The 25476-nt window shown below is 38.5% G+C and overlaps 1 protein-coding gene across 2 annotated transcripts in view; it reads left to right on the top strand.

The window, feature by feature from the left end:
- The window catches only part of LOC150074877 (microtubule-associated serine/threonine-protein kinase 3-like), a 644779-nt gene that overhangs the window by 340976 nt on the left and 278327 nt on the right, over positions 1-25476 (top strand). For both annotated transcript variants that reach the window (XM_090389436.1, XM_090389435.1), the window contains one exon: positions 15790-15962. In XM_090389436.1, coding sequence (XP_090245562.1) covers positions 15790-15962 — 173 coding nt within the window. The remainder of the gene's footprint in view (positions 1-15789; positions 15963-25476) is intronic.

Genomic DNA, 25476 nt, shown 5'->3' with positions numbered 1-25476 from the left:
TATTTTGCATCGACATTCACACATGAGGAGTTATTCAGCAAGGGGAATGCCAGAGGTGTATTCAACTCTAGCAGTAAGCTACAGAATCTTGAAATAACTGGGAGTAAAGTGGAGGAGAAACTGTTGAAGATAAACACAAGAAAGGCACCTGGGGTGGATGGGATCTATCCAGTTATATTAAAGGAGGCAGCAAAGGAAGTAAGCAAACCCTTAGCCATAATTATGAGAGCTTCCTTGGACTCATGGGAGGTACCCATAGACTGGAAATGTGCAAATGTGACCCCAATTCACAAAGGAGGATCAAAGGCTGACACAAGTAATTATAGACCTGTGAGCTTAACTTCTGTTCCAGGAAAATTAATGGAGGCACTGGTTAAAGAAGCACTGCAGGATCATTTAGACAAGACTTCAGTTATAGCTCAGACACAGCATGGTTTTGTTAAGGGGAAGTCTTGCCTGACCAACTTGATTGGATATTATGATGCAGTCACAAAAGAACTGGATGCAGGGAATAACTTTGATATTATATACTTGGATCTTAGAAAGGCTTTTGATACTGTTGCACATGGAAGACTGCTACACAAATTGGAGCAGTGTGACATTGGAGGCAAATTGCTGCTATGGATAAAGGGGTGGTTGAGGGGGAGAAGACAGAGAGTGGTAATCAATGGACACTGCTCATCGTGGACTAATGTTATTAGTGGAGTCCCTCAGGGCTCAGTGTTGGGTCCATTATTGTTTTCTGTATTTATAAATGATATTGATGATGGTATATCAAGCTTAATGTCCAAGTTTGCAGATGATACAAAGGTTGGCAGGGTTGTCAAGGACACTACTGACACTATGCTGCTGCAACAGGATCTGGAAAGGTTGAGCAGATGGGCTGAGAGGTGGCAAATGAAGTTTAACATTGACAAATGTAAAGTACTACACATGGGAAACAGCAACCCCAGAGCAATGTATCAACTCTGTGGTACTACACTGACAGTGGTAGAGAATGAAAGGGACTTGGGGGTGGTTGTGCAGGCAGATATGAAGTTCTCTGAGCAGTGCAGATGGGCTGTAAGAGTAGCTCATGGAGTATTGTCAATGATATACAGGAATTTTTCCAGCAGGGATAAGGAGGTGATTATTCCATTGTATAAGGCAATGGTCAGGCCACACCTAGAGTACTGTATACAGGTCTGGAGGCCTCATTTCAAGAAGGATGTAGAGCTGCTGGAACGAGTACAGAGAAGGGCAACAAGATTAGTGAATGGAACAAAGGGGTGCTCTTACGAAGAAAGGCTTAAGTTTTGCAAATTACAGTGTCTGGAGACTAGGCACCAGCGAGGTAATCTGATAGAGGTGTATAAAGCCTTGAATGGTTTAAGCATGCTCAATGCTGATGGGATTCTTCCTCTAGCTCAGAAAAATCACCTGAGAGGGCATAAATTCAAATTGAGGAAAGACAGATGTAGGATAGACGTGAGGAAATTTGCCTTTAGCCAGCGGGTGGTTGGTTGGTGGAACAGACTTCCATCCCTTGTGGTGGAGGTTGATAGCCTAAATAAGTTTAAGGCTCAGCTGGACAGGTATTTGGAATGAACAGAGGGGTGAAGTGGAAGTGGGTTTTTTTTTTTTTTTTTGGCTGATGCTGCATAAGCTTGCTTTCTTGCATCAAATGCCTCTACTAATGCTAATAATGCTAATGCTAATATAATGGAAAACAGACATGTTAATAATTAATGAAACATTGGACTCTGAACCCAAAAGCGAAAATACTCAACTAGTGGAGAAGAGGCTACGTATCTGAAAAGAAAGACATGTAACCAAACTCCTGCCATTCATTTTGAAGACATCATCATCATCAGCGATTTTCAATCCACTGCGGGATGAAGGCCTCTCCAGCAACTTTCCAGTTCCTCCTGTTTTGTGCAATAGCCATCCATTTACTATCACAAACTCATGAATTTCATCTGCCCATCTCCGCTGTTGTCTTCCAGGTTTTCTTTCAGCTCCTCTTGGGTACCATTCTGTTATTTTCTTAGTCCATTCATCATGTCTTCAAGCTATGAGACCTGCCCAAGTACATTTCAGTTCTTTAGATTTGTTAAGAATGTCCGTTATTTGTTTGCTGCCTAATCCATGTTTTTTTTTTTTTTCTTATCTAACAGTCTGATTCCTAATATAATTCATTCTATTATTTTGGTGCGTGCCCAAGTTTCACTTCCATAAGTCATGGTGAGGAGTATACATTGGTTCATTATTTTATGTTTAAGACAAGTTGGGATATTTCTCCTCAGTATGTGACTAAATTTCCGGAATGCTGTCCATCAGAGATTTATTCTTCTCTTCACTTCCACCCATTTATCATTGTTACAGCTAATGACTTGTCCAAGATAAATATATGAATCCACCTTTTCAATTTCTGCTCCTTCAACGATTATATCCATTTCTGAGCCATACTTTTTCATTGTTACTTTTGTTTTCATTTTTATTCTGAAATCCTTACTAACTCTGCATAACTGATTAGGGTTTCCCTCTAATTTTTTGATATCATGTCTTATGACTCTCTCTCAGGGTAACTCGGAGAATTTTTTTTTTTTTTTTGTCTGGTGCAGCATGAACCTCTGGCTTCCTTGCACCATATGGCTAATAATAATAATTACAACATTATCTGCAAATCGTAAATAGTTTAAGTATTCTCTGTTCACATTGGCTCCTTTCTGCAACCAGTCCAATCTGAATGCTTCCTCAAGGGCAGTAGTAACAACTTCAGAGATATTTTGCCTCCTTGTCAAACTGCTTTCTCAATTTTAAATTTTCTACTGATCTTTGTCTAGTCTAATAAAGGAGGTAGCATTCTCATATATTTTCTTCAAAATCATAATTAACTCTACATTATCGGTGTAGATACACCATAGTTTACCCATAAATTTAAACTATGTATGTAGTGTAAAAGGCATCGTTTTAATTGTATCTCATACTGTGGCTGCCTTCACAACGAGATACCAGGTATTACACTATTTTGAATAAGTAATACTTCTCTAGTAGAGAAGACTACTCTCATTTATTCTCAGTGGATACCACCACCCCCCCAGATGGCACTATTTCAAATCTGTTGGCCTATCATCTGTGGGTGAGCAGGTACCCTGGTAATGCCATATACCATCACAGTTGCGAAGTGATTCCACAATATGAGAGATGCCAAATGGTGTACAGATAATGTATTTAAAGATGAAATGCACAAGGCATAATTATATAGGTTTTAAATAATTATGCCTTGTGCATTTCATCTTTAAATATATTATCCGTTTGTTGTTAGTGAGGATGTTGTTAATCCATTTAGGCTTTTCCATGTTCACTTTCTGTTCGCCCTTTCCTTGAAAAAAAGTGCTCATTACTGACCTTTCTTGAATTTCTGCAAATTCAATTCTTGAATGAAAGACTTGTGGAATTTCGGCAAATTCCACAAGTCTTTCATTTCTTTCACTAATTCCAAAATTTCCTATAGTTTCCCTTTCTGTGCTGTTTTGTTTCTTTGCAACCTTAGCATTGAAATCCCCCATAATGATAGTGTTATGATTTTCTGTTCATCTAGAAGTCTCAATTTTGGTGTACATTTCTTCAACCTCTTCATCATTATGGCTCGATGTTGGTGCATATATCATTATATCCTTTAGTTTGTACCTTTTAGAAATCCTGAGTAGTAATCTTTGACACCCTTGGTGATGTACTTTTGAGTTCTAAAATGTTATTTTTTATATCTTTATGGACCAGAAAGCAACTCCACCTTCGCTCTTTTCAATGTTTCCATTGGTGTACAGCAGATTTTCAATTGATGAACTTATAAGTGCTTCACTTTTTCTCGTTTCAGCCAAGCCGATGATATATTCCAATTCACATTTTCTAATTCCTTTTCCAACTCTAATAGCCTATCTTCACCAATGAGCAATCTTACATTGTAACAGGCCAAGTTCACTTTCTGTGCATAGAAGCTTGGTCATATGCAGAGATCTTTTAGCACCCTCTGCTTCCACTCTGATTAAGCCGCTGGGAACTGAGGGCCATTTGTTTCGTCATGCTGTCATGTGCTGGAGGGTTTAGTCTTTTCCTCTGACATGCGAACCATACTTTTCCTAAATCTTCTAAAATAGCAATATATTGGATCCATTAGTGTTTTAGCCTGAGCATCTGATAACACACAGAATGCCTGTTGAAAAGATAGATAACTCATCCCCCAATATGTCCACTAACTCCACTGAGTGGTGTGAACAGGGTGACATACAGGAAATTATAGAATTGGCACAAAGTGCACCTGATCATGACATTACTTCTGACATTCATATGCAAAGTTTAAATTCTTTGGATGCTATTTCCGTAGTGAGAAATGGCCTTGAAGAACTAATATATCAGCTGATTCTAACAGAACTACCTCAGCAGTGAGACAAAAAATTGTCAGCCACTGGGCTGAACCAGAACAAAAAGTTACACATATGGAACCAAATTCCCCTTACAAAGCTCAGTATGACCACAAAGAAAAAAGACCAAGTAATGTCCTATGTGCAGGTGCACAGCCCATCTGCAACATCCCAACAGAAATGCAAAACCACCAAAGTTAAGCATATTGAGACTAACCAAAAATGAGAATCTTATCATCCTGAGACACACTCCCGATGCACAGCTCAAATCTAGTGAGGCTGTGCATAAGGCGATGACTGAAAACCTGGCTCCACTCCTGAGGAAAGTCAAAGTTAATTCTTTCAGGAAGGTTATGAGCACTGGAAGTAATCATTGAAGCTGTCACCCCCAACAGATGTGAATACGCTTAAGGACCTCCCCGAGATAGGTAAGCTGGGGTTAAAGGTAGAGGCCCAAAAGGTAGGGGACTCTCCTTAATATTATTTGATATTCAAAAGGATGCCTCAATCTGTAGTCTCATGGAATGCATATAATACAAGAATTTGTAAAGGGAATGTTTCTAAGGCTGTGCCAAATCAAATATCACGGTCAAATCTAGATTACCTGTATTCATAAAATATATTTCTACTTTCTCCACAGATTTAGGGAGCATTGTTGGTGTGTTGAAGTGTTTCCCTCCGATGCTTTGGACATACTTTACACACATGCAGGATAGCATATGTGCAATTATTGTGAGTCCAAGAATACTCAACCTAAATGCTCAAATTGCAAAGTAGCGCATTTAAATCATAACTACTCCATTCAAGACCTAACTGCCCTGTTTACCAGCATGCTGTTTTAACAGTGCAAATCTGGGATAGACTGCGGATAATCACTCTACCCGCACAGCATTGAAATTCCTGCAGTTGTGTACAATGAGAATATGCGTACAGACCAGGTAAAACATAATGGAAGAACATGATATTGCTAACCGTCCAGGAACTGTACGTGTGCTTGGGTATGATCAGGTTCCCCGGTCCTTCAGGTTGGTGGAAACCACTTATGTTATCTGGGCTACTGTAGTGATCAGAAACACTAAATGGACTGTGACTAAGTTCATCTCCCTCTGCACTAGTTTTGCAGCCTGTGCCCACATCACCAATCACTTAGGCTCCTTCTGCCTTATCTTGGTTGAATGCAAACCAGTGGTAGACATCCCCTCCAGTATTTACTACCTGCAGCCTGTCCTTGTGTGTCATCCTTGGCAGGCAGATACACAGGTCACAAGGCTGTGCCAATTTTTAATCCCGACTCTGGCACAGCCTGACTGAGGGGTCACAATGGGCAATCTATACTACATCCTTTTTGGCCTTAAATGGCCTCACAATCTGCCAGCCGGGTGGGTAAAACGCCTGCCCAGCAACCCAAAGGTCGCAGGTTCGAATCCCGCCTCGGGCTTGGATCAAAGTACTGCAAAAAACCTTGGGGGGTGCACTATGGCCACAGAAGCCGATGCGCCAATAACTACCAAAAAAAAAAAAAAAAAACAACAATCTGCCAACCTTTAGTTCAACCATGTGGGAAACCAATGTTGATGTCACCCTGGTCACATGGCCTCAAAATAACTAACTAGCATATCCAAGAAGCTTGGACCACATCTGATTACAGAGCAATAACTCTTAGTCTTGTCCGCCAGTTGGAGGCTAACCTCCCTCGCCCCTTCCTTCCCATTTTGACATAACAAGATATAACACCTGCAACTCGCTGAAAAAATTATTCAGTGAGTTTTCAGGTGTTATGAGCTGTGCAAGACAAATAATCGCAGCCTTCCAGCCTTCCAGATGCATGCACGAGGACTAATAATCTTCCTATTTAAGATCCAAGCTCACATAATCCGTAATTTCTATTCCTGTGATCACAACATATGATCCGATCGAAAAGCACTGTCAGCTTCGGGAAGGAAAAGTGTTTTTCAATTTTTACGTTAAACTTTCTTAAGTAATTAAAAAAAATTTTTTTTTTTAAATTTTTAATTAATTTTTGAATTGTTTTCAGTTGATTTTTTACTGTAATCATTTTGCATTAATCTTTTATTCATTTTAATTTGTGGAGAGTATCATGCAGAAGTGTTCTACCTATCATATTGAGTCTATATTATGTAAGTTTTTTGCCGTAGCATTAGCTTCCCATTCATTTGAAGCATTGCTATCCTCAGCACATCTTTCAGATATCAGCAGGCTCTTTGCATTTTGATGGCTCTGACAGGAATCAAGATGTGTGCAAGTAATACTTTGACCAATATTATCTTTTTTCTGAACGTCTTTGGTCATTTTGTTCTTTGTAATGGTAAAGTAGCAATGTTAAGGGAAAGTAAATATGTTTTCTAAAATTCATAAGTGTAATCCTAAATCTAAATTTAATTAACATCTAACCTTAACCTGTAATTTTAGCTTTATTATGTAAGTCATTTATAATATTGTATTATAAACTTATAAACTTTGCAGTCACTGATAATGTGATAGTCCCTTACCTATCCTACGATGCCTCATTTCATATTTATATATGATTTTTAACAGGAAATAAGCAGATATTTAGATCTCATGTTCATTAAAAATGCTTCGTTCCTCTTTTAATATATTTATATTATCTATCTGCCATGCTGTTCAAGCATGGCATGTAATGTAAATATACAACATGGTCGATCATTATTTGAATCTCAATTGAGGAAGGATGATTGCAGGAACAAACTTCCATCCATTGTTGTGGAAGTGGGTAGCTTGAATAAATTTAGGAAGAACTAGACAAATCCTTGGAGGAAAAGGGAGGTGGATAGTAGTTTTTTTTTTTTTTTTCCTGATGCTCGCCTCTACTAATGGTAATTATCTAAATTTGATTACAGCTGCAAAAGATATCATACCTGTCAATTATTATAGTGAAGCTTCTGAAAAAGATTTTCTTGAGTCTTCTGCTTGGGAAGGCAGTGGGAGAGCTTGGATGCAAGTTAGGCATAGTTAATGTGTCATAGTGCCATCATCGGGTTGTGGAAATGGTACCAAAATTCACACTTCATTCATTCACATTCAGATGAGGATCATAGACCATCAAGAATGCTATGACAAGATCATCATCATCTCTCTCTGACCTATCATTGCGAATTACAGTGTCTGGAAACTAGGCACCAGCGAGGTGATCTGATAGAGGTGTACAAAGTCTTGAATGGTTTGAGCATGCTCAATGCTGATGGGATTCTTCCTCTTGCTCAGAATAATCACCTGAGAGGGCATAAATTCAAATTGAGGAAAGACAGATGTAGGATTGACGTGTGGAAATTTGCCTTTAGCCAGCGAGTGGTTGGTTGGTGGAACAGACTTCCATCCCTTGTGAACAGAGGGGTGAAGTGGAAGTGGTGTTTTTTTTTTTTTTTTGTCTGATGCTGCATAAGCTTGCTTTCTTGCATCAAATGCCTATGCTAATGACAGTACATAGCTGCAACAGGATCTAGAAAAGTTGAGCAGATGGGCTGAGAGGTGGCAAATGAAGTTTAACATTAACAAATGTAAAGTACTACATATGGGAAGCAGTAACCCCAGAGTAATGTATCAACTCTGTGGAACTACACATACAGTGGTAGAGAACAAAAAGTCCTGGGGGTAATTGTGCAGGCAGATATGAAGTTTTCTGAGCAGTGCAGACGGTCTGCAGGAGTAGCTCATTTTCTAGCAGGGATAAGGAGGTGATTATCCCCTTGTATAAGGCAATGGTGAGGCCACATCTTGAGTACTGTATACAGGTCTGGAGGTCTCATTTTAAGAAGGATGTAGAGCTGTTGAAACGAGTACAGAGAAGGGCAACAAGATTAATGAATGAAACAAAGGGTTGCTCTTAAGTTTTGCAAATTATAGTGTCTAGAGACTAGGCACATGCGAGGTGATCTGATTGAGGTGTATAAAGCCTTGAATGGTTTGAGCATGCTCAATGCTGATGGATTCTTTTTCTTGCTCAGAATAATCACCTGAGAGGGCATAAATTCAAATTGAGGAAAGACAGATATAGGATAGTTGTGCTGAAGTTTGCCTTTAGCCAGCGGGTAGTTGGTTGGTGGAACAGACTTCCATCCTTTGTTGTGGAAGTTGATAGCCTAAATAAATTTAAAGCTGAGCTGGATAGGTATTTGGAACAAACGGAGGGGTAAAATAGGAGCATTTTTTTTTTTTTTTTGGCTGATGCTGCATAAACTTGCTTGCTTTGCATCATATGCCTCTACTAATGCTAATGCTTAAAAATCCTGATATCAAAGAAAGCAAAGCGATTATCGAAAAATAAGAAAATGATAAGCTGAACTGAAACTCCAGTTGTTGAAAAGAAAGAAAAAAACACCGGTTTAAGAATGAAGGAAAAAAAAAAAAAACCCAATTGTTATGGTTTTAAGAAACTTAGATATAAAAAATGGAATTTGCAATGACATAAGACAACTTGTAGTGGAAATAAGGAAGTAATCTTTAGTTTGCAAACACATCATAGGGGTCAGAGCTGGATCGAAAGCATATATTCCAAGGATTCATACCCCAGGGGCTCAAATCTGGTGAGTATGGGCTTGGCACACCCAGAGTTATGAGCTGGATATCATCATTCTTCTCTTTCTTGGTGATTCTTTTCTCTCTCTCTCTCTCTCTCTCTCTCTCAAAGTAATTCGGAAATTTTTTTTGGCTGGTGCAGCATAAGCTTTAGGCTTCCTTCCACCATATGGCAAATAATAATAACTTTGTTTTATTATTATTATTATTATTATTATTATTATTATTATTATTATCATCGCTGCTCTTATATTATTTCTCCCTGATTGGGGGTTCCACCTCGTGACGGGTATTGCTACCAAGTACACGGGGTGGTTGTTGTTATTTCTGATGTTACTGTTGGTCAAGGAACTCTGACAATCCTACAGGTGTTCAGGATTGCGACTTTTTGGAGTTCCTTGTAGGTGTTTGCTGGGAGACCTATTGCTGCTAGGCTGTTATGTAGGGTCTTTGGCACCATACCTGTGGTTGACACGGTGATCAGGATGGTCGTTACTTGTTGCATATGCCACATCTCTTTGATCTCCCGTCTTAGGTTTGTGTACTTCGTGATTTTTTCCCCATGGGTTTTCTGCAGGTTGCCAGTGTTGGGTACCGCTATGTCAATCAGATAGGTAGCCTTTTCCTTCTTGTCCACAAGGGTTGTCTGGTATTGTCCTATCCGTTATTATGGTGCGGTCCCAGTACAGCTTATGGTGTGGGGTCTCTAGTACTGCCTGGGGTTCATACTTGTAGTACTGTACACCATTTCTGAGGCCAGGTGGCATTGTCGACATGTGTCATCTAACACTCCGAGCACCTTAGCGATATATTTTCTATAGTTCCTGGTGTTGATTACCTGATCTTGGATGGCGAGTGTGAATCCTTCAGTCTTGGGGAAGAGCATCCCGCTCATGGGCCATGCATTGGAAGCAATTTTATCTATGTGACCCTGATGGAGATCACTGTAGTGTCTTCTCTGCCCATCTTTCTAGCTTCATTTGTACCTTCTGGTTGGAGAGGACTCCTCGCTTAGGTTGAGTGGGGTGTACCGCTTGTCTATCTTTCTTATGGCCTGGTGAAGTGCTGCTGTGTGTTTCTGGAAGTAATTCTTCAGATTAATTATCGCTGTCTTCTGTTGCTCAGTGAGGTCTATCAGGCCCCTTCCTCCTTCTTCCCGGGCAATTGTCAGTCTCTCCACGGCAGCTCTCGGGTGATGTTGGCAGCTCTTGGTCATCATTGTCCTTGTCTTTCTCATGATATCCTCTAGCTCGGTGTTAGTCCAATCTATGACCCTGAAGGAGTATGTTAGTACTGGGACTGCATAGGTGTTTATGGCTTTAACTGTGTTCCCTCCGTTCAGCTTTGCTTTCAGCACGCTTCTGAGTCTCTGATGGTATTTTTCGGTCAGGCAGGCCTTAATTTCCTTGTGCTGTAACTGCTGAGTCTGCATCATCCCCAAGTATTTGTAGGCCTCTCCCTCTGCCATGGCTTTGATCTCTTTACCACTCTGCAGCTGGTAGTTTTAATTGACTAATTTTCCCTGAAGCAATCCATTTGTGTAGACCAAATTCCATCCTAATATCCTTGTTGAATTCTTCGGTGATCTGGAGTAATTGCTGAAGGTGCTTCTCATTTCCTGCATAGAGCTTGATGTCATCCATATACATCAGGTGGGTGAGGGTGTACAGGTTCTTTCTTCCTTCTTTGAGGTTATATCCATACTTGCTACTGTTGAGTATGGTGAATAGCAGGTTAAGTGCTAGACAGAACCACAATGGGCTCAGGGAATCTCTCTGAAAGATTCCTCTCCTGATGGGGATTGGCCTGGTAGTGATCTTTTTGACCTTAATGGTACTCCATTTCACCATTGTTTCTCCTAGGAGGTTTGTCACTATCAGATTGACTTTGTAGATTTTCAACGCCTCTATTAGCCAGCTATGAGGCACGGAGTCGAAGGCCTTGCTGTAATTGATGTAGACTGTATACATGTTTTGGCGCTTCTTGTATGCTTGCTCCATAACCGCAGCATCTATGGTTAATTGCTCCCTGCATCCTTTGCTCGGTCGCTTGCATCCTTTCTGCTGTTCGGCCATTACTCTCTGGCTCTCCAAGTATTCTGATATCTTCCTGTTTATGCAGCTGGTCAGGATCTTGTACATTTTTGGGAGGCAGGCGATTGTCCTATATTTCACCGGGTTTCTTGTATCTTCGTCTTTAGACTTCAGATATGGGATTCCTCGAGTGAGGAACTTCAGGATTGTCTCTGGGTGCCTTATCATTTGGGTGAACTGCTCTGCCAGGTGCTTGTGTGTGTGTGTGTGTGTGTGTGTGTGTGTGTGTGTGTGTGTGTGTGTGTGTGTGTGTGTGTGTGTGTGTGTGTGTGTGTGTGTGTGTGTGTGCAAGTGAGCTTCTTGTACCAGTAGTTGTGGACGTTATCTATTCCTGGAGTTCGCCAGTTGTGAGAGTTCTTGATCATCTGTTTTACTTCTTCCCAAATCTCCCATCCTCTCATTTCTTGTACATCCTTGGTTTTCTTGTGTTCTAGTTCTATCCAGGTGGCTCGGCTGTTATGTTTTACTTCCCTGCTCCCTATATTTCCCCAGAAATCCTCAATCATCTTCTTCTCGGGTGGTCCGTTCCCTTGTTTCCCATCTTCTCTGAGATTCCTGTAGAAACCTCTTTGCCCCTCATCAAAGATTCGGTTGTTTATTTTCCTCTTGGAGCTCTCTTTGTATTGGCATAGTCTCTTGCTAAGTGCAAGGAGGTTCTGCTTCAATGTGTCCAAGTACTCTTGTATTCTCTGATTTTTTTGTCTCATGTTTGCTGTCGTTGCTGTCTCTCTTGAGGATGCTCTTCACTTTTCCAATTAATTTCTTACTCCTATTGCCCCATTGGTACTGGATCAATTTTCCTAATTGGCCTATCTTGACTGTTAATTCTTCTATCTTCTTTCCCAAGCTGGTGGTGGTTCCTTCTGTTTTCGGTTCTTCTGCTGCTGGTCTCTCGCTTCCCTACCGTTAATACACATGGCTGCTACCGCAGCACAATACACAGCTGTGTGGATGGCCTCCATTGTTGCACCATTGCTGTCGAGGTAATGTGGTATTATGTGCCGATTCAGGTGGTCTGTGACCCTCCACAAGGTTCTATTCGGCCTCTGCTTCGGTATCACTTGAGTCTTTGTGTGGTCCATTCCTTCAAATTCTGTTAGGACCTTCTTCCACTCGTCCTCTATTCTAGATATCATGACCTCGTCTGTTTCCACTTCAGCTGTTGCGGGTTGTATTTCCTCTTGCTCTTCCGCCTCTGGTTCGGCGGTGGTATGTTCTTCCTCCTCTGGTTCCATATTCTTTATCCTTTGTAGTTGATCGCTCACATCCTACTTGATTTTTTCCAAGATTGCAGGGGCTATTAGGTTCTTCGTGATGATGGTCCTTCTCTGGTCTGCTATTCGCTGTTCGGTGACCTGAATATCCGGGAATCGTTCCAGCCACTTGGTATGTAGTCTCGCCCTGTAAGTTGTCATGTCGGTCTCCAGCTTCATTATTTCGTAGTATGCTTGCATGATGTATGTATTCATTTCGTTATTATTATAATTATTATTATTATTATTAGCCATATGGTACAAGGAAGCCTGAGGCTTAATCTGCACCAGCCAAAAAAAAAAATTCCCAAGTTCCCCTGAGGGAGAGAGAGAGAGAGAGAGAGAGAGAGAGAAAGTAGAAAGGAATCACCAAGAAAGAGAAGAATGATGATATCCAGCTGAGGACCCTAGGTTTGCCAAGCCCATACCCACCAGATGTGAGCCCTTAGGGTTTTTTCAAAGAACACAGTTTCCTGTGAAATTGGCTTTTAGTATGACAATAAACAAAAAAGCCAAGGTCAAACATTATCTAAGGTTGGTGTTGACTTAACATCACCGTGTTTTTCTCGCGGACATTGTACGTTGCATTAAGTAGAGTGAAAGCAGCTAAAAATCTCTTTGTATTGATGGAAAATAAATCAAAAAACAATAAAAAACAAAAAAAATTGGACAAGAAATGTTGTTTATAATCAAATATATAAATGATGGGTTTGTTATTCATTTGTTTTAGTTAATAAAAAAATATAATATAATTTTTGTAAATCTTTTGATTATTAGAAGAGGGTATGGGGGGGAGGGTTCCCCAAACTAAAAAAATAAAATATAGCAACATATAATTCAGGTAACACAAGGAAGGGGAGAGCAAAACGACCTGACTTGTTTTCTAAATACTGGCATTTATCAGGTTGTGATGAACTACTTATATATAGCCTACAATACATTGTATTCTATTGAAAACATTGAAAATATTATAGAACTTCTTTGTTTCGAAGTTTTTGAGATCATATCAGATGGAAAAAGAATTGAAAACTTTCCAAAATAACTTGGAAATTTATGACCATGATCTAGGATTTAAGAAAAAAACAATAGTGCCATTGGGTGGGATATAGTGTTATCTTTACAACCTGCAGGCAACAGTCCTCTGAATGGAACTATCCCATGTCTTCCAGGGTGAAAAATATTAGAACTGAAATTTAAAGCTAAAGTTATGCTAAATTTATTTTTTGACTATAAAGATTATACAGTCCAATATGCTTAAAAATGCATAATTAGTAATCATTAAGCACTTTAGCATTTAGCATTCCCCTCACCAAAAAAAAAAAAAAAAAAATCTTCCCATTTTGCCCATCTGGTCACTCCAAATGTTTGTCTAGTTCACCCTTAAATTTATTTAAGCTATCAACTTCCACAGCAACAGATGGAAGTCTGTTCCAGCAATCAACTACTCGCACATCTGTTCTACAACTGTCTTTCCTCAATTTGAATCTTATGCCCCCTCAGGTTTTTAATCTGATCAATCGGAAGTATCCCATCAGCATTGAGCCTGCTCAGCCCATTCAAGGCCTTATACACCTCAATCAGATCACCTCACAGGTGCCTACTCTCCAGTCGCTGCAATTTGCAGGACTTAAGCCTTTCTTGGTAAGAGCACCCCTTTGTTCCCCTCACCAATCTTGTTGACCTTCTCTGTACTTGTTCTAGCAACTCTACATCCTTCCTAAAATGAGGCCTCCAGACCTTAAGTCTGCATGATAACAGGCAAGGTGAATTATACGGCAAGTACTCTAATAGAAAATATATTGCGTAATATTGTGTAATCTTATCTATATATTGTGTACTAATAGCCTAACCTCCTTTGTGACCTGATTACCGACTGGCTGATATCTGTCATAGGCTTGATAATTTATCGCCTATAATTTATATGCATCCCATGCATTATTCTTCTCTGCCATGATCCCCATTAATTCATCTGACATTCATTTAGGCCTGAACCTTGAACAGTATTTCTAAGTTGTTATGAAAAGCTTAGTAGCCTCCATAGCACACGCTTCTTGATTAGATCGGGGTTCGAGCCCGTGACCACCAAATACAGAGGATGTGGAAAGGTCAGGGAATGACCACTGCATATCCCCCTGGAGCAATATGGCTAATGCTCCTAAAAACCAAATAACAAACAAACAAGCTTAGTAGCCTCCAATATTAAGTCCCTGAAGGCTTCCCATTTAGAATTCACCATTGGTAACATCATCAGTTGATCCCAGTGTATAGAATTTAAAAACTGTCTGAGACCACTATAGTCACCTTTAAGAAAGCAAAACCCTTCCCTTTACCCTTGATGGTAGTTACATCTTTAAGTAAAACCCATATCAGTTCACTGCAATCACTGTCACCTAGTGGTTCCTTTATCTGCAAATTCTTAATGCATGAATAATCACTGCTGATAATCAGATCAAGAGTATTACTCCCTCTGGTTTCGCCTTGAACATGTTACTGTAGAAAACAAACCTCCAAAAATCTACAAAGGTCTTGCTAGCGTGCAAGTGATCAACCACAAGTTCCAGTCAATATCTGAAAAGTTAAAATCCCCCATTGAAATTTCTCTGCACAATTGTTTGTTATACTCATCAGAGTTATTAGGCCTATAACGCACTCCTACTCTCAATTTCCCTTTCCCAGTGTTTGTGTCTCACCAAACAGACTCAACATTGCACTGTTCACCCATGTCAACTGGATGCACTTCCTTAGATTGTTTCTTAACTAACAGTGTAACCCTTCCTACCCTTTCTGTCCTTTATGTACACATTGTACTCCCCAAATTCCAATTCTGCACTGCTTATATCTGTGTGATACCATGTCTCTGATATTCCAACATCTGCCTTGGATGCCTCTTGATCAGCACTTCAAATTCATCAAATTTACTTACTGTACTTCTAGTATTGGTGTATATGCAAGTATACATGCACCTGTTCTTACTCTTACTTTGAGAGATGCAATTAAAAGAAGGGTTTTAATTTATTGGTGAGAATAAATTTGAAATTATTCCATAACAATGCTCTTATCATGCAACAATAATTTTTGAAACTTTTTCAACCACTTCTTAACTATTTGAACCCAGGGGCTCACATCTGGTGTGTATGGGCTTGGCAAACCCAGAGTCCTCAGCTGGATATCGTCATTCTTCTCTTTCTTGGTGATTCCTTTCTACTTCTCTCTCTCAGGGTAACTCGGGAATTTTTTTTTTTTTTTTTTTTTTGTCTGGTGCAGCATAAGCTTCAGCCTTCCTTGCACCATAGGGCTAATAATAATCTTACACCCTCCTTCTTAGTCATATAACCTCTGTGCCATATATATATATATATATAAAAATAACTCTCATCACTTTGAAAATTTTTATGTTATTAACTCCAAATATTGTATCTCTGGAAGATATTTTTTTCCAGCCTTGTACTACTTCCTGTAGATGCAGTTGGGTTTTTCCTTTTTCAGAAACATCTATGTATGGTGATGGAGTATGTTGAAGGAGGAGACTGTGCCACTCTTTTAAAGAATACTGGTCCCCTACCTTTGGACATGGCCCGTTTTTACTTTGCAGAAACAGTGTTGGCAGTTGAATATTTACATAGTTATGGCATTGTCCACAGAGACTTAAAGCCTGATAAGTGAGTTATTTTTGTCAGTAATTTTGTATGTATCCTAAGTTAATTGAAGTTGTTATTACAAAAAAAAGAAAAAAAAAAAATGAACTATTATCATAATTATTAAATGGACAACAGGCAAGGTGAATTATACTGCAAGTACTCTAATTGAAAATATATTGCATAATATTATGTAATCTTATCTATATATTGTATACTAAAAGCTCTATCTTACCTCCATTAATGAAATAAAATTCTGAAATTACAAATCTCACACTGGATGACAAACAGACACTACTTCCGTTTTTTGATTTTCTATTTGAAGTCATGACTGCAAAACCAAAATCCAAACAAAGTACAATTATGTTAGTTTTATAGAAGCTGGTTTATGGTTTCAACCATAAACCAGCCACTATAAAACTAACATAATTGTACTTTCTAAACCAGGGTCCTATGCACATTTTTGAAACCCAGTATTCATTTACCCTTAAATAATGGTGATTAAAAATGCTGTAGAGCTGAAATGCATAAAAATTAGCTAATTAAAATGTTATTAACTCATAATAATGAGTTAATAACATGTCATGTTTTTAACTGTATTATTAAACAGTTCTTTTTTTATTTATAATCAGTGATGTCATTTATATATTGAGTAGTAGCATTTTCTGGTTAATATAGTTTTTTTCATAACCTATAAATTAGCATTAGCATTAGTAGAGGCATACGATGCAAGAAAACAAGCTTATACACCATCAGCCTAAAAAAAGGCTTCCTGTTTCACCCATCCATTCACTTCAAATGTTTGTCTAGTTCTGCCTTGAATTTATTTAAGCTGTCAACAATGGTAGTTTGTTCCAGCAATCAACCGCTGGTTAAAGGGAAATTTCCACGCATCTATTCTACAGCTGGGACCCAGGCGCCAAGCGATTCTGTGATCAAGTGACTTTGCTCTGAATTAGCACTCTTTCTTGAAGTAAAAATCATTTCTTTATTTAAAGTATCTATTTACACACAATTAAATAATCTATAGTAAACAAATCAACTTTGCTAGATTAAAAAGGAAAGCAACCTTCCCTTTTCTTTTCTTGTATATATTCTAATTACTAATCTCCTAGTGCTTGGTCACAGGGTGGCACTGCTCCTGCCTCCACGTGGCACCTCTGGAAACCTGGAGGGGAAAAGCTTTCCCTTTCAGTGTGAAATGGAGCTAATATCCAGAAACCCACTGGGTTGATGGATCCAAATATAACTGATCCAAGACATGATGAACCTATCTCTCTTGGAGATGCATCTAAAATGACAAGAAATGACTCTGTCTCCTCAAAGAGAATGAAAACTGACATAAACACCTTGAATGCCCCAGCATATCTCATAATACATCCAAATAATGAGAAATTGATAGGCCAATTGTCACCCTTTCTCATATAAAAGTCTCTTAAGAGTTATGCCGGGCCACCAAAAAATGTTAAGAGATTAAAATCAGGCGATATTTTAGTAGAAACAGCCCGCTCTAAACATTCCGAAAGACCGTTGCAAATAATAACCTTCGGAGGAATGCGAGTAACGGTATCCCCTCACAATACCTTAAATATGTCAAATGGTGTAATAGCGTAATGGGACCGCCTAAACATACCTGAAGATGAAATTCAAAGCAAACTTCAGGAACAAGGAGTAATAAATGTCAAAAGAATTACAATTAAAAAAAAGAAGGGCTAGTCTCCCCACCAGGAACCTGATACTCATTTTCAACACTCTGAAACCACCCAGATCAGTAAAAGCAAGATATCTACATTGCAACATTAGACTGTACATCCCAAATCCTCTCTGCTGTTTCAACTGCCAGAAGTTTGGACACTCACAGACTGTATGTTGAGGAAAATCAAACTGTAGATCCCAAGAACATCTCACCTCTACTTGCACAGCTGGAAATCATAAAAGTGCAAACTGTAAAGGGGAACATATGGCATACTCAAGAGAGTGTGAAATCTGGAAGAAAAAATAAATATACAAAAGTACAAAGCAGAAAATGGAGTTGTATATCAAGAAGCAAAAAAAGCAACACAATAAATCTAGAAAACAAACCTGCTGAAGTCACCACGACCAAAAAGATCCCAGAAATGAGACCTCTTAATTCAAAATGCTGTGGAACACAAACAGATGTCACAATTCCCCCAAGAGAGTCAATCTCAGAATGGGCGTGTGAATTTTACAAATCTTCTCCACCACAAAAGCAACAAGAAAAAATGGCTAATACCCCTCTGTCTTTTACCCCGGATAACGCAGAAAATGTAAGAAGAAAAGTAATACAGAAACAAAGATTACCGAACAAATGGATATTGGGGCAGGAAATACCAGAGAGAGGACCCCGTCCTCAAAATTTTTGTGGTTAATTCACCTCTCAAAATTTTTGTGGTTAATTCACCTCTCAAAATTTTTGTGGAAGAAGAAATGGGTACAGGAAGACCCTATTTCGCAAAGAAAGACAAAACCAAGGCAACCCCAAGGAACCAACCAAGGGATCATCTAAACAGAAATGACAGACACAATTGTTCAGTAGAACTGTTGAGGTTTCCACACAAACATTAACGATATTATAGACCTGATTACATAATATTTTTTTTTAAGTATATGCCTACAAGAAACATTTTTAAAATTACAGGGTATCAGTACAATTAAAAACTATAGCATATACAGAAAGGACCGCATCTCGATGCAACAATGCGAGGAGGAGTTGCAATATTAGTTAATAGTCATGTACCATCCCAAGCAATACCATTGAACACCCCACCCCCTTAGAAGCAGTTGCAGTCCGTCTAGCAATAAGCTTCGATATTTCCATTACTTCAATATACCTACCTCGACCTAGTCAAGAACTCTACTTGATAGATTTTGAAGCACTGACTGTTCAATGGGCATCACCCACTATGGGGCAATCCCAAAATAGACCAGAAAGTTAAACAAATCGAGTAAATAATAGTTGAGAACAACCTCATGATTCTGAATGACGGGACACATATATTTCGATTTACCATCAAAAAGCAGCTCAACAATAGATCTATCAATCTGTTCCCGAAGATCCAGTGGTTTATGCATGAGAACCCTTTGAGCAGCGACCACTATTCTCATAATTTTGAAAATTTTAAAGAAAACCCCACCATGCCAAGCTACCAGGCATCCTGGATGGAAAATATATGATGCTGATTGGGAAACCTTCAGATTAGTATCAAGACTAGACCAGAACATCATTAAACAAGAATCAGTACAGACAGCAGTGGACTATGTCACAAATACCATTCTTCAAGCTGCGGAACAGACAATAACTAAAATGTCTTCTAACATTAGAGTATATCCAAAACCGTGGTGGAACAGTGAACGTCAGGAAGTGAAATAAGAGAGAAATGGGGCCTGGGATCACTTTCGCAAAAATCCAACAATGGACAACCTGATACAATTCAAGAGAGCCAGAGCTGAGGTCAGGAGAGTGCACAAAATCAGCAAAAAAAGCAAGTCGGATCAAATTTGCATCCACTATAACCAGTTCCACATCTGCTACACCTATCTGGAAGATCAGAAGGATGACAAACAATTCCCAAATAAATCCATCCCCATTACTAAATTGGAAAGGACAGTTAGTCTCAAATACCTCAGATATTGTCAACGTGCTCAGTGAAAACTTTGCCAGTACATCTGCCAATTGCACATACTCAACTGCTTTCAAAACTTACAAGGATAAAGCCGAAAAAATAAACCTAAAATTTTCCACCAATCGCTATGAACAATACAACTTGTGGCTAACAGTAGCAGAATTAAAACAAACCCTGATACAGACGAAACACATCATAGTTGGTCCTGATGAAATGCATTATGCAATGATTCAACAATTAAATGAACAATCTCAATTAGCCTTGTTAGATTTATTTAATAAGATATACCTTAGAATACATTTCCAGACCAATGGCACCACACAATAATACTAGCTTTCCCAAAGTAGGGAAAAGATCAGTCAGACCTACAGAACTATCGCTTTAACCAGCTGCTTGGGCAAGATCTTGGAGAAAATTGTCAATAATAGACTAACATGGTATCTAGGAAACAATAACCTTCACAATATGGCTTTCAGAAAAATTACTCTACCTTAGGTGTACACATACATCTGGAAAATCAGGTAAGAAACACTTTTCTCAGAAAACAACAAAGTCCTGGTTAATTTTGATATTAAAAAAGCATATGATTTCACATGGTGCTGTGGCATTCTTAGAGGACTACACCAACTTGGTCTTAGAGGACACCTACCTCTATACATAAGCAATTTTCTCAAAAATCGAACGTTCCAAGTTCGACTTAACAATACACTTTCCAAAACATACTCTCAGGAAGAAGGGGTCCCTCAAGGATCCGTACTAAGTGCCACACTTTTTGCAGTCCATTTCAGCACAATAATATAACAAATACCAGCCAACATCATCACAACTGTTTATGTTGATGAATTCACCATTTCTTATCAAGCACAACATATGAGGACAATAGAACGGCAATTACAAGTAGCCATAAACAAAGTCATAAAATGGACAGAAAGAAATGGATACAGAATTTCCACACAAAAGACTGTATGTATACATTTTTGCAGGAAAAGGAATCTCCATCCTGATCCTGAACTCAGGCTGAAAGGGCAGATTATCCCAGTTAAAAATAGTGTTCGTTTCTTAGGGCTTGTGCTTGACAAAAAATTAACCTTTTTTGGAGCACATTAGTCACTTAAGAGTTCAGTGTCTAAAGAAAATGAATATCTTAAAGGTCCTGTCTGCTATATCCTGGGGAGCCGATAGAACAATACTATTATGATTATATCGCCTACTCATTCGTTCCAAGTAAGAGTATGGTGCCCAAGTGTACGATTCAATGAGACCTAGTGCTCTGAGATGGCTCGATCCAGTACATCACTGTGTGTGTGTTCCAAATAGCCCTTGGAGCTTTCCGTACTTCGCCTGTATGTGAAAGCCCAAGAACCTCCGCTACAAATCAGAAGACATGACCAATTACTTTCCTGTGCCACTAAAATAAAATCCCTACTGGGTCACCCCCTACAGGAAATCCTTTTTACACCAGAATGAGAAAAACAATTCCACCACCAACAACAACAAAAAATCAATAACCCTGCGAGCATGAGATTAAAAAACCTTCTCCTCGATAGAAATCTTAACCTCGATAATATAACTCCACTGAAGAAGCAGTCTACACCAATATGGATCATCAAACAGCCTACATATGATTTCTCCTTCCACATTTGGGACAAACAAGCACTTCCACATATCAACTATCAGCATCTGCATGCTGCTTATAAGTCGCAATTTTTAGATCATCACTTCCTATATACAGATGGCTCAAAAACTGATTATCATGTGGGAGCAGCAGTTTACACATCTGATACCACCACATCCCAAAAGACTGCATCATTTATACTGCAGAACTGCAAGCACAATAATATAACATAATGTTAGTGCTAAACCAAATCGAACACTCAAACTCACCAAACAGCATCATTTTTACTGACTCCTTTAGCTCCATGATGGCTATACAAAATATCAATTCTAATAAACACCCACTGTAACAACAAATTCAATGCTGAGTATCAAAGCTCCTTGAACAAGGTCATAACAAGATTTTGCTGGATCCCAGATTACAAAAAAGTTATTCACCACAGCAGGATACGCTACTGGCAACAGCAATGGCAAGTACTAACCAACAACAAATTGCACCAAATTAAAAGTTTACTCCAACCATGGAAATCCATTAATCGACAAAACAGACATGACGAAGTGATACTTACAAGGTTAAGAATAGGATACACTCATTTCAGCCACTGTCATCTCTTGTGAGGAGAGGATCCCCCTCTTTGTCCTACCTGTCACAGACAGCAAACAGTAGAACATGTATTAATTACATGTTCAGGTTTTACAGTTCAGTGCCGAAATTGCTTCAAAGAGTTGACAAGCAAACATCACTTTCTCACTCTCAAAACCATACTGGAAGATAGGAAAAATATAGCAGATGTTTTTCAGTTCCTCAAGGAAATACATTTCTATAATCTAATATGAAACCAAATATAACCTCTGCAGTAAGCTATAGTCACTCCATGACTTTTGGAAACTATTCGCAGCAAAATATGAATCCAAACAAACTTGTTGTTTAAAACTTTCCAGGCTCATTTTAGCCGCAGTAGCTCTTGCACCAAGAATTTCTAAATCAGTCAATTGTTCTACAACTGACTTTCCTCAATTTGAATTTATGTCCCTCAGGTGATTAATCTGGGCAAGAGGAAGAATCCCATCAGAATTGAGCTTGCTCAAACCTTTGCAGGTGTCTAGTCTCCAGACCAGGCACCTGAAAAACTTAAGCATTTCTTTGTAAGAGCAGCCCTTTGTTCCTTTCACTAATCTTGTTGTCTTCTTTGTACTTGTTCCAGCAGCTCTACATCCTTCATAAAATGAGCCTCCAGACAATACTCAAGGTGTGGCCTGACAATTGTCTTATACAAGGGGATAATCACCTCCTTATTCCTGCTGCACAATTTGTGTAGTCAGATATGAAGATATAAAACAGATATAAAACTTCATATCTGACTGCAGTATTTTGCATTTGTCGATGTTAAACTGCGACCTCTCAGCCCATATGCTCAACTTTTCTAGATCCAGTTGTTGTAGTGTACTGTCATTAACAACCCTACCAACCTTTGTATCATCTGCAAACTTGGACATTGTCTGATATACCTTCATCAATATCATTAATAAATACAGAAAACAACAATGGACCCAACACTGAACCCTGGGAGACACAACTGATAACATTAGTCCATGAAGAGTAGTGTCCATTGATTATCACTCTATTTCTCCCACTCAACCATCCCTTTATCCATAGCAGCAACTTGCCCTTAATGCCAGAATACTCCAATTTGTACAGCAGTCTTCCTTGTGGAACAGTATCAAAAGCCTTCCAAAGATCCAAGTATATGATATCAGAATTATTCTTTGCATCCAGTTCCTTTGTGACCATATCATAGTATCCAATCAAATTGGTCAGACAAGACTTCCCCTTAACAAACCCATGTTGTGTCCGAACTATAACTGAAATCTTGTCTAGATGATCCTGCAGTGCTTCGTTAACCTGTGCCTCCATTAATTTCCCTGGAACAGAATTAAACTAACAGGTCTGTAATTTCTTGTATTACCCTTTGATCCTCCTTTGTGAATTGGAGTCACATTTGCACATCTCCAGCCCATGGATACCTACCATGGACTGAAGATATGCAAAAATTTTGATGATTGAAAAAAAAAGTTTTATTATAAAAATGCAAATTTTCACATCAGTTAAAGTTTCAATAGAATTGAAGTTATTAAATTAATTTTTCTAATTTTTTTTTTTTCCATTTTAATTCATTCCTTTAAGTTCACTCAAAGGAACAAAGAGAAAGAAAGAAGAAACACTATTAAATGTCTATAATTCAGGATGCCACTGATATAAAGCATTAAGAATGAAACAAAGAGGAGCATGTTTCATCCCCATCACTTCTGTATAATACCAGTGACACATACAATGCATAAATTGTTTTTTTTTTTTTTTTTTTTTTAATGGAATCAGCAAAGGAATAGAGGATGTGGTGTCTGACTTTGTATATGATGTCAGGATTGATAGGAATAGTTCGTGATGAACATCAAGCAGAGCTTCTCCCCAGAATGGTTTAGATCGACTTCAAAGATGATTAGAAAAGTGGCAGCCATGTTTTAATGCAGTGAAATTCAAGGAATTTGTTGAGGTTGAATTAAAAACAGTAGAAGGTTTTTATAAAAATTGAAAATTGATATATGAAAATCAGAAATAACAGTGGTCCAAGAACTATTTTGACTTTATATGTTAAAACCAATCTGAAGAATATCTATTAATGACAACTCTCTGCCTTCTCATGCAGAGAACGAAAATAAGAATAATTAAGAACATTAAACTTAGTGATAAACTTGATATAATAATAGAAAATAGAATGGGCATAAATAGGAATGTATTAATGGCAGAATATAACATTGGATCGTCAACATGTTTATGTTCTTTATGTGCAGTTAATAAAACTTTTTTGTCGATAATGGAAAATAACAGCATCTTGAATCCTCCGAAGGTGCCGTTATTTTGAAAATCTACTGTAATAAGACATTCACTTGCTTACCCTTTCTATCTGCATGTAGAGTCTCTTGTCTTGCTCTTCGCAATCTTCTGATCTGTAGATTACTACCACATTGATTATACATTTGTTTCTAAGCTGCTCATCACAGAGATTCCAAACTGACAGGCATAACTTCTTAAACTGAAAAGATTTTTTCATGTTATGGATGCTTTTGAAAACAAGCATACCTCTCCACCTTCTCTCTTCCTTATACTTATGTTACGTAATGAAACTCATCATCCACTATTTCTGGGTGACACCATGTTTTTGTATACCCTATTATGTCAGTATTAATTGTCCTAGCCGGGAGTTCAAATTCACTCGTTTTATTGTACAGTTAAGACTAACTATTCTTTTGTAATTTACTACCTGAACATCCCCCCTAAAAGTTATTTAAGCTTGTTTCCTTGGCATGAGTTTCCCCTTTGTTTGAAACATTGCTACCCTTGAGTCTTGCCAATATTGGATGTTGTAACATTCAATCAAAGTATACACATATCCGCCAACAATCAAAGTTGCCGAATATGTGTGAAGCATTATATTGATACATATTACTACTGCCGCTCCCCTCCATCCTTAAGGGATCCTCAGCAATATTGGCAAAAACCCTTGCACCACCTTTGTTCAAATGAATCTTGTCTCTGCAAAACAGATTACTTCTACCCAGTGGCATAGCTACCATGTAGGCAGGCAAGGAAGTTGCCTCCTCTAAAGGGCCTAAGCCCTTTAGAGTCCTGGCGTCTTTGGCTAATTCCTCTGTTTGCAATTTTCATTAATTAAGTAGCAGCCCAAATATGTTCTTTGCCTCCGGGCCTGAAAAAGGGTAGCTGTGCATACCACACTGATAATAATTTCCCCCCCCCCACCAAAAGCTTTGCAGGCTCTCTCAAGTTTTGAGTTAATTCATAAGACTTTCAGCATATAATCCCTCCTATTGTGTCTGCAGTTATGCCTGACCTAACTTGCAGCATTTTTTCAGCATGGTCCTATATTTATTCAACAAACTGTCAGCTCGTGTTTATTTAATATTATTAGTCCCTGCACGAATAATAATACTCTTTACTCTCCTTAAAATCTGTTGGTAGCATCACTAATTGTCACTCCTATCAAACACACCCTTATTACAAAAAATGTTACCAATTTTCAAGACAGTAGATTCTCACAATAAAAGTAAATCTTGAACCAGAGCAGTATACACTGGATTATTCTATCCTGATGCCCGAATCTAAGCACTAATTTCTTCAATGATCCAAATTCATCTAATAACATACCAAATTTTAATTTGGCATCAGTACACTCCTTACATTGGAATAAAGAAAAGAATTATCA

The sequence above is a fragment of the Mastigoproctus giganteus genome, unplaced genomic scaffold (genome assembly GCF_048544385.1).
Source record: "Mastigoproctus giganteus isolate SK-2022 unplaced genomic scaffold, ASM4854438v1 scaffold_18, whole genome shotgun sequence".
Classification (NCBI taxonomy): Eukaryota; Metazoa; Arthropoda; class Arachnida; order Uropygi; family Thelyphonidae; genus Mastigoproctus; species Mastigoproctus giganteus.
The sequence above is the reverse complement of the archived record's forward strand: the minus strand, read 5'-3'. Positions and strand labels throughout refer to the sequence as shown.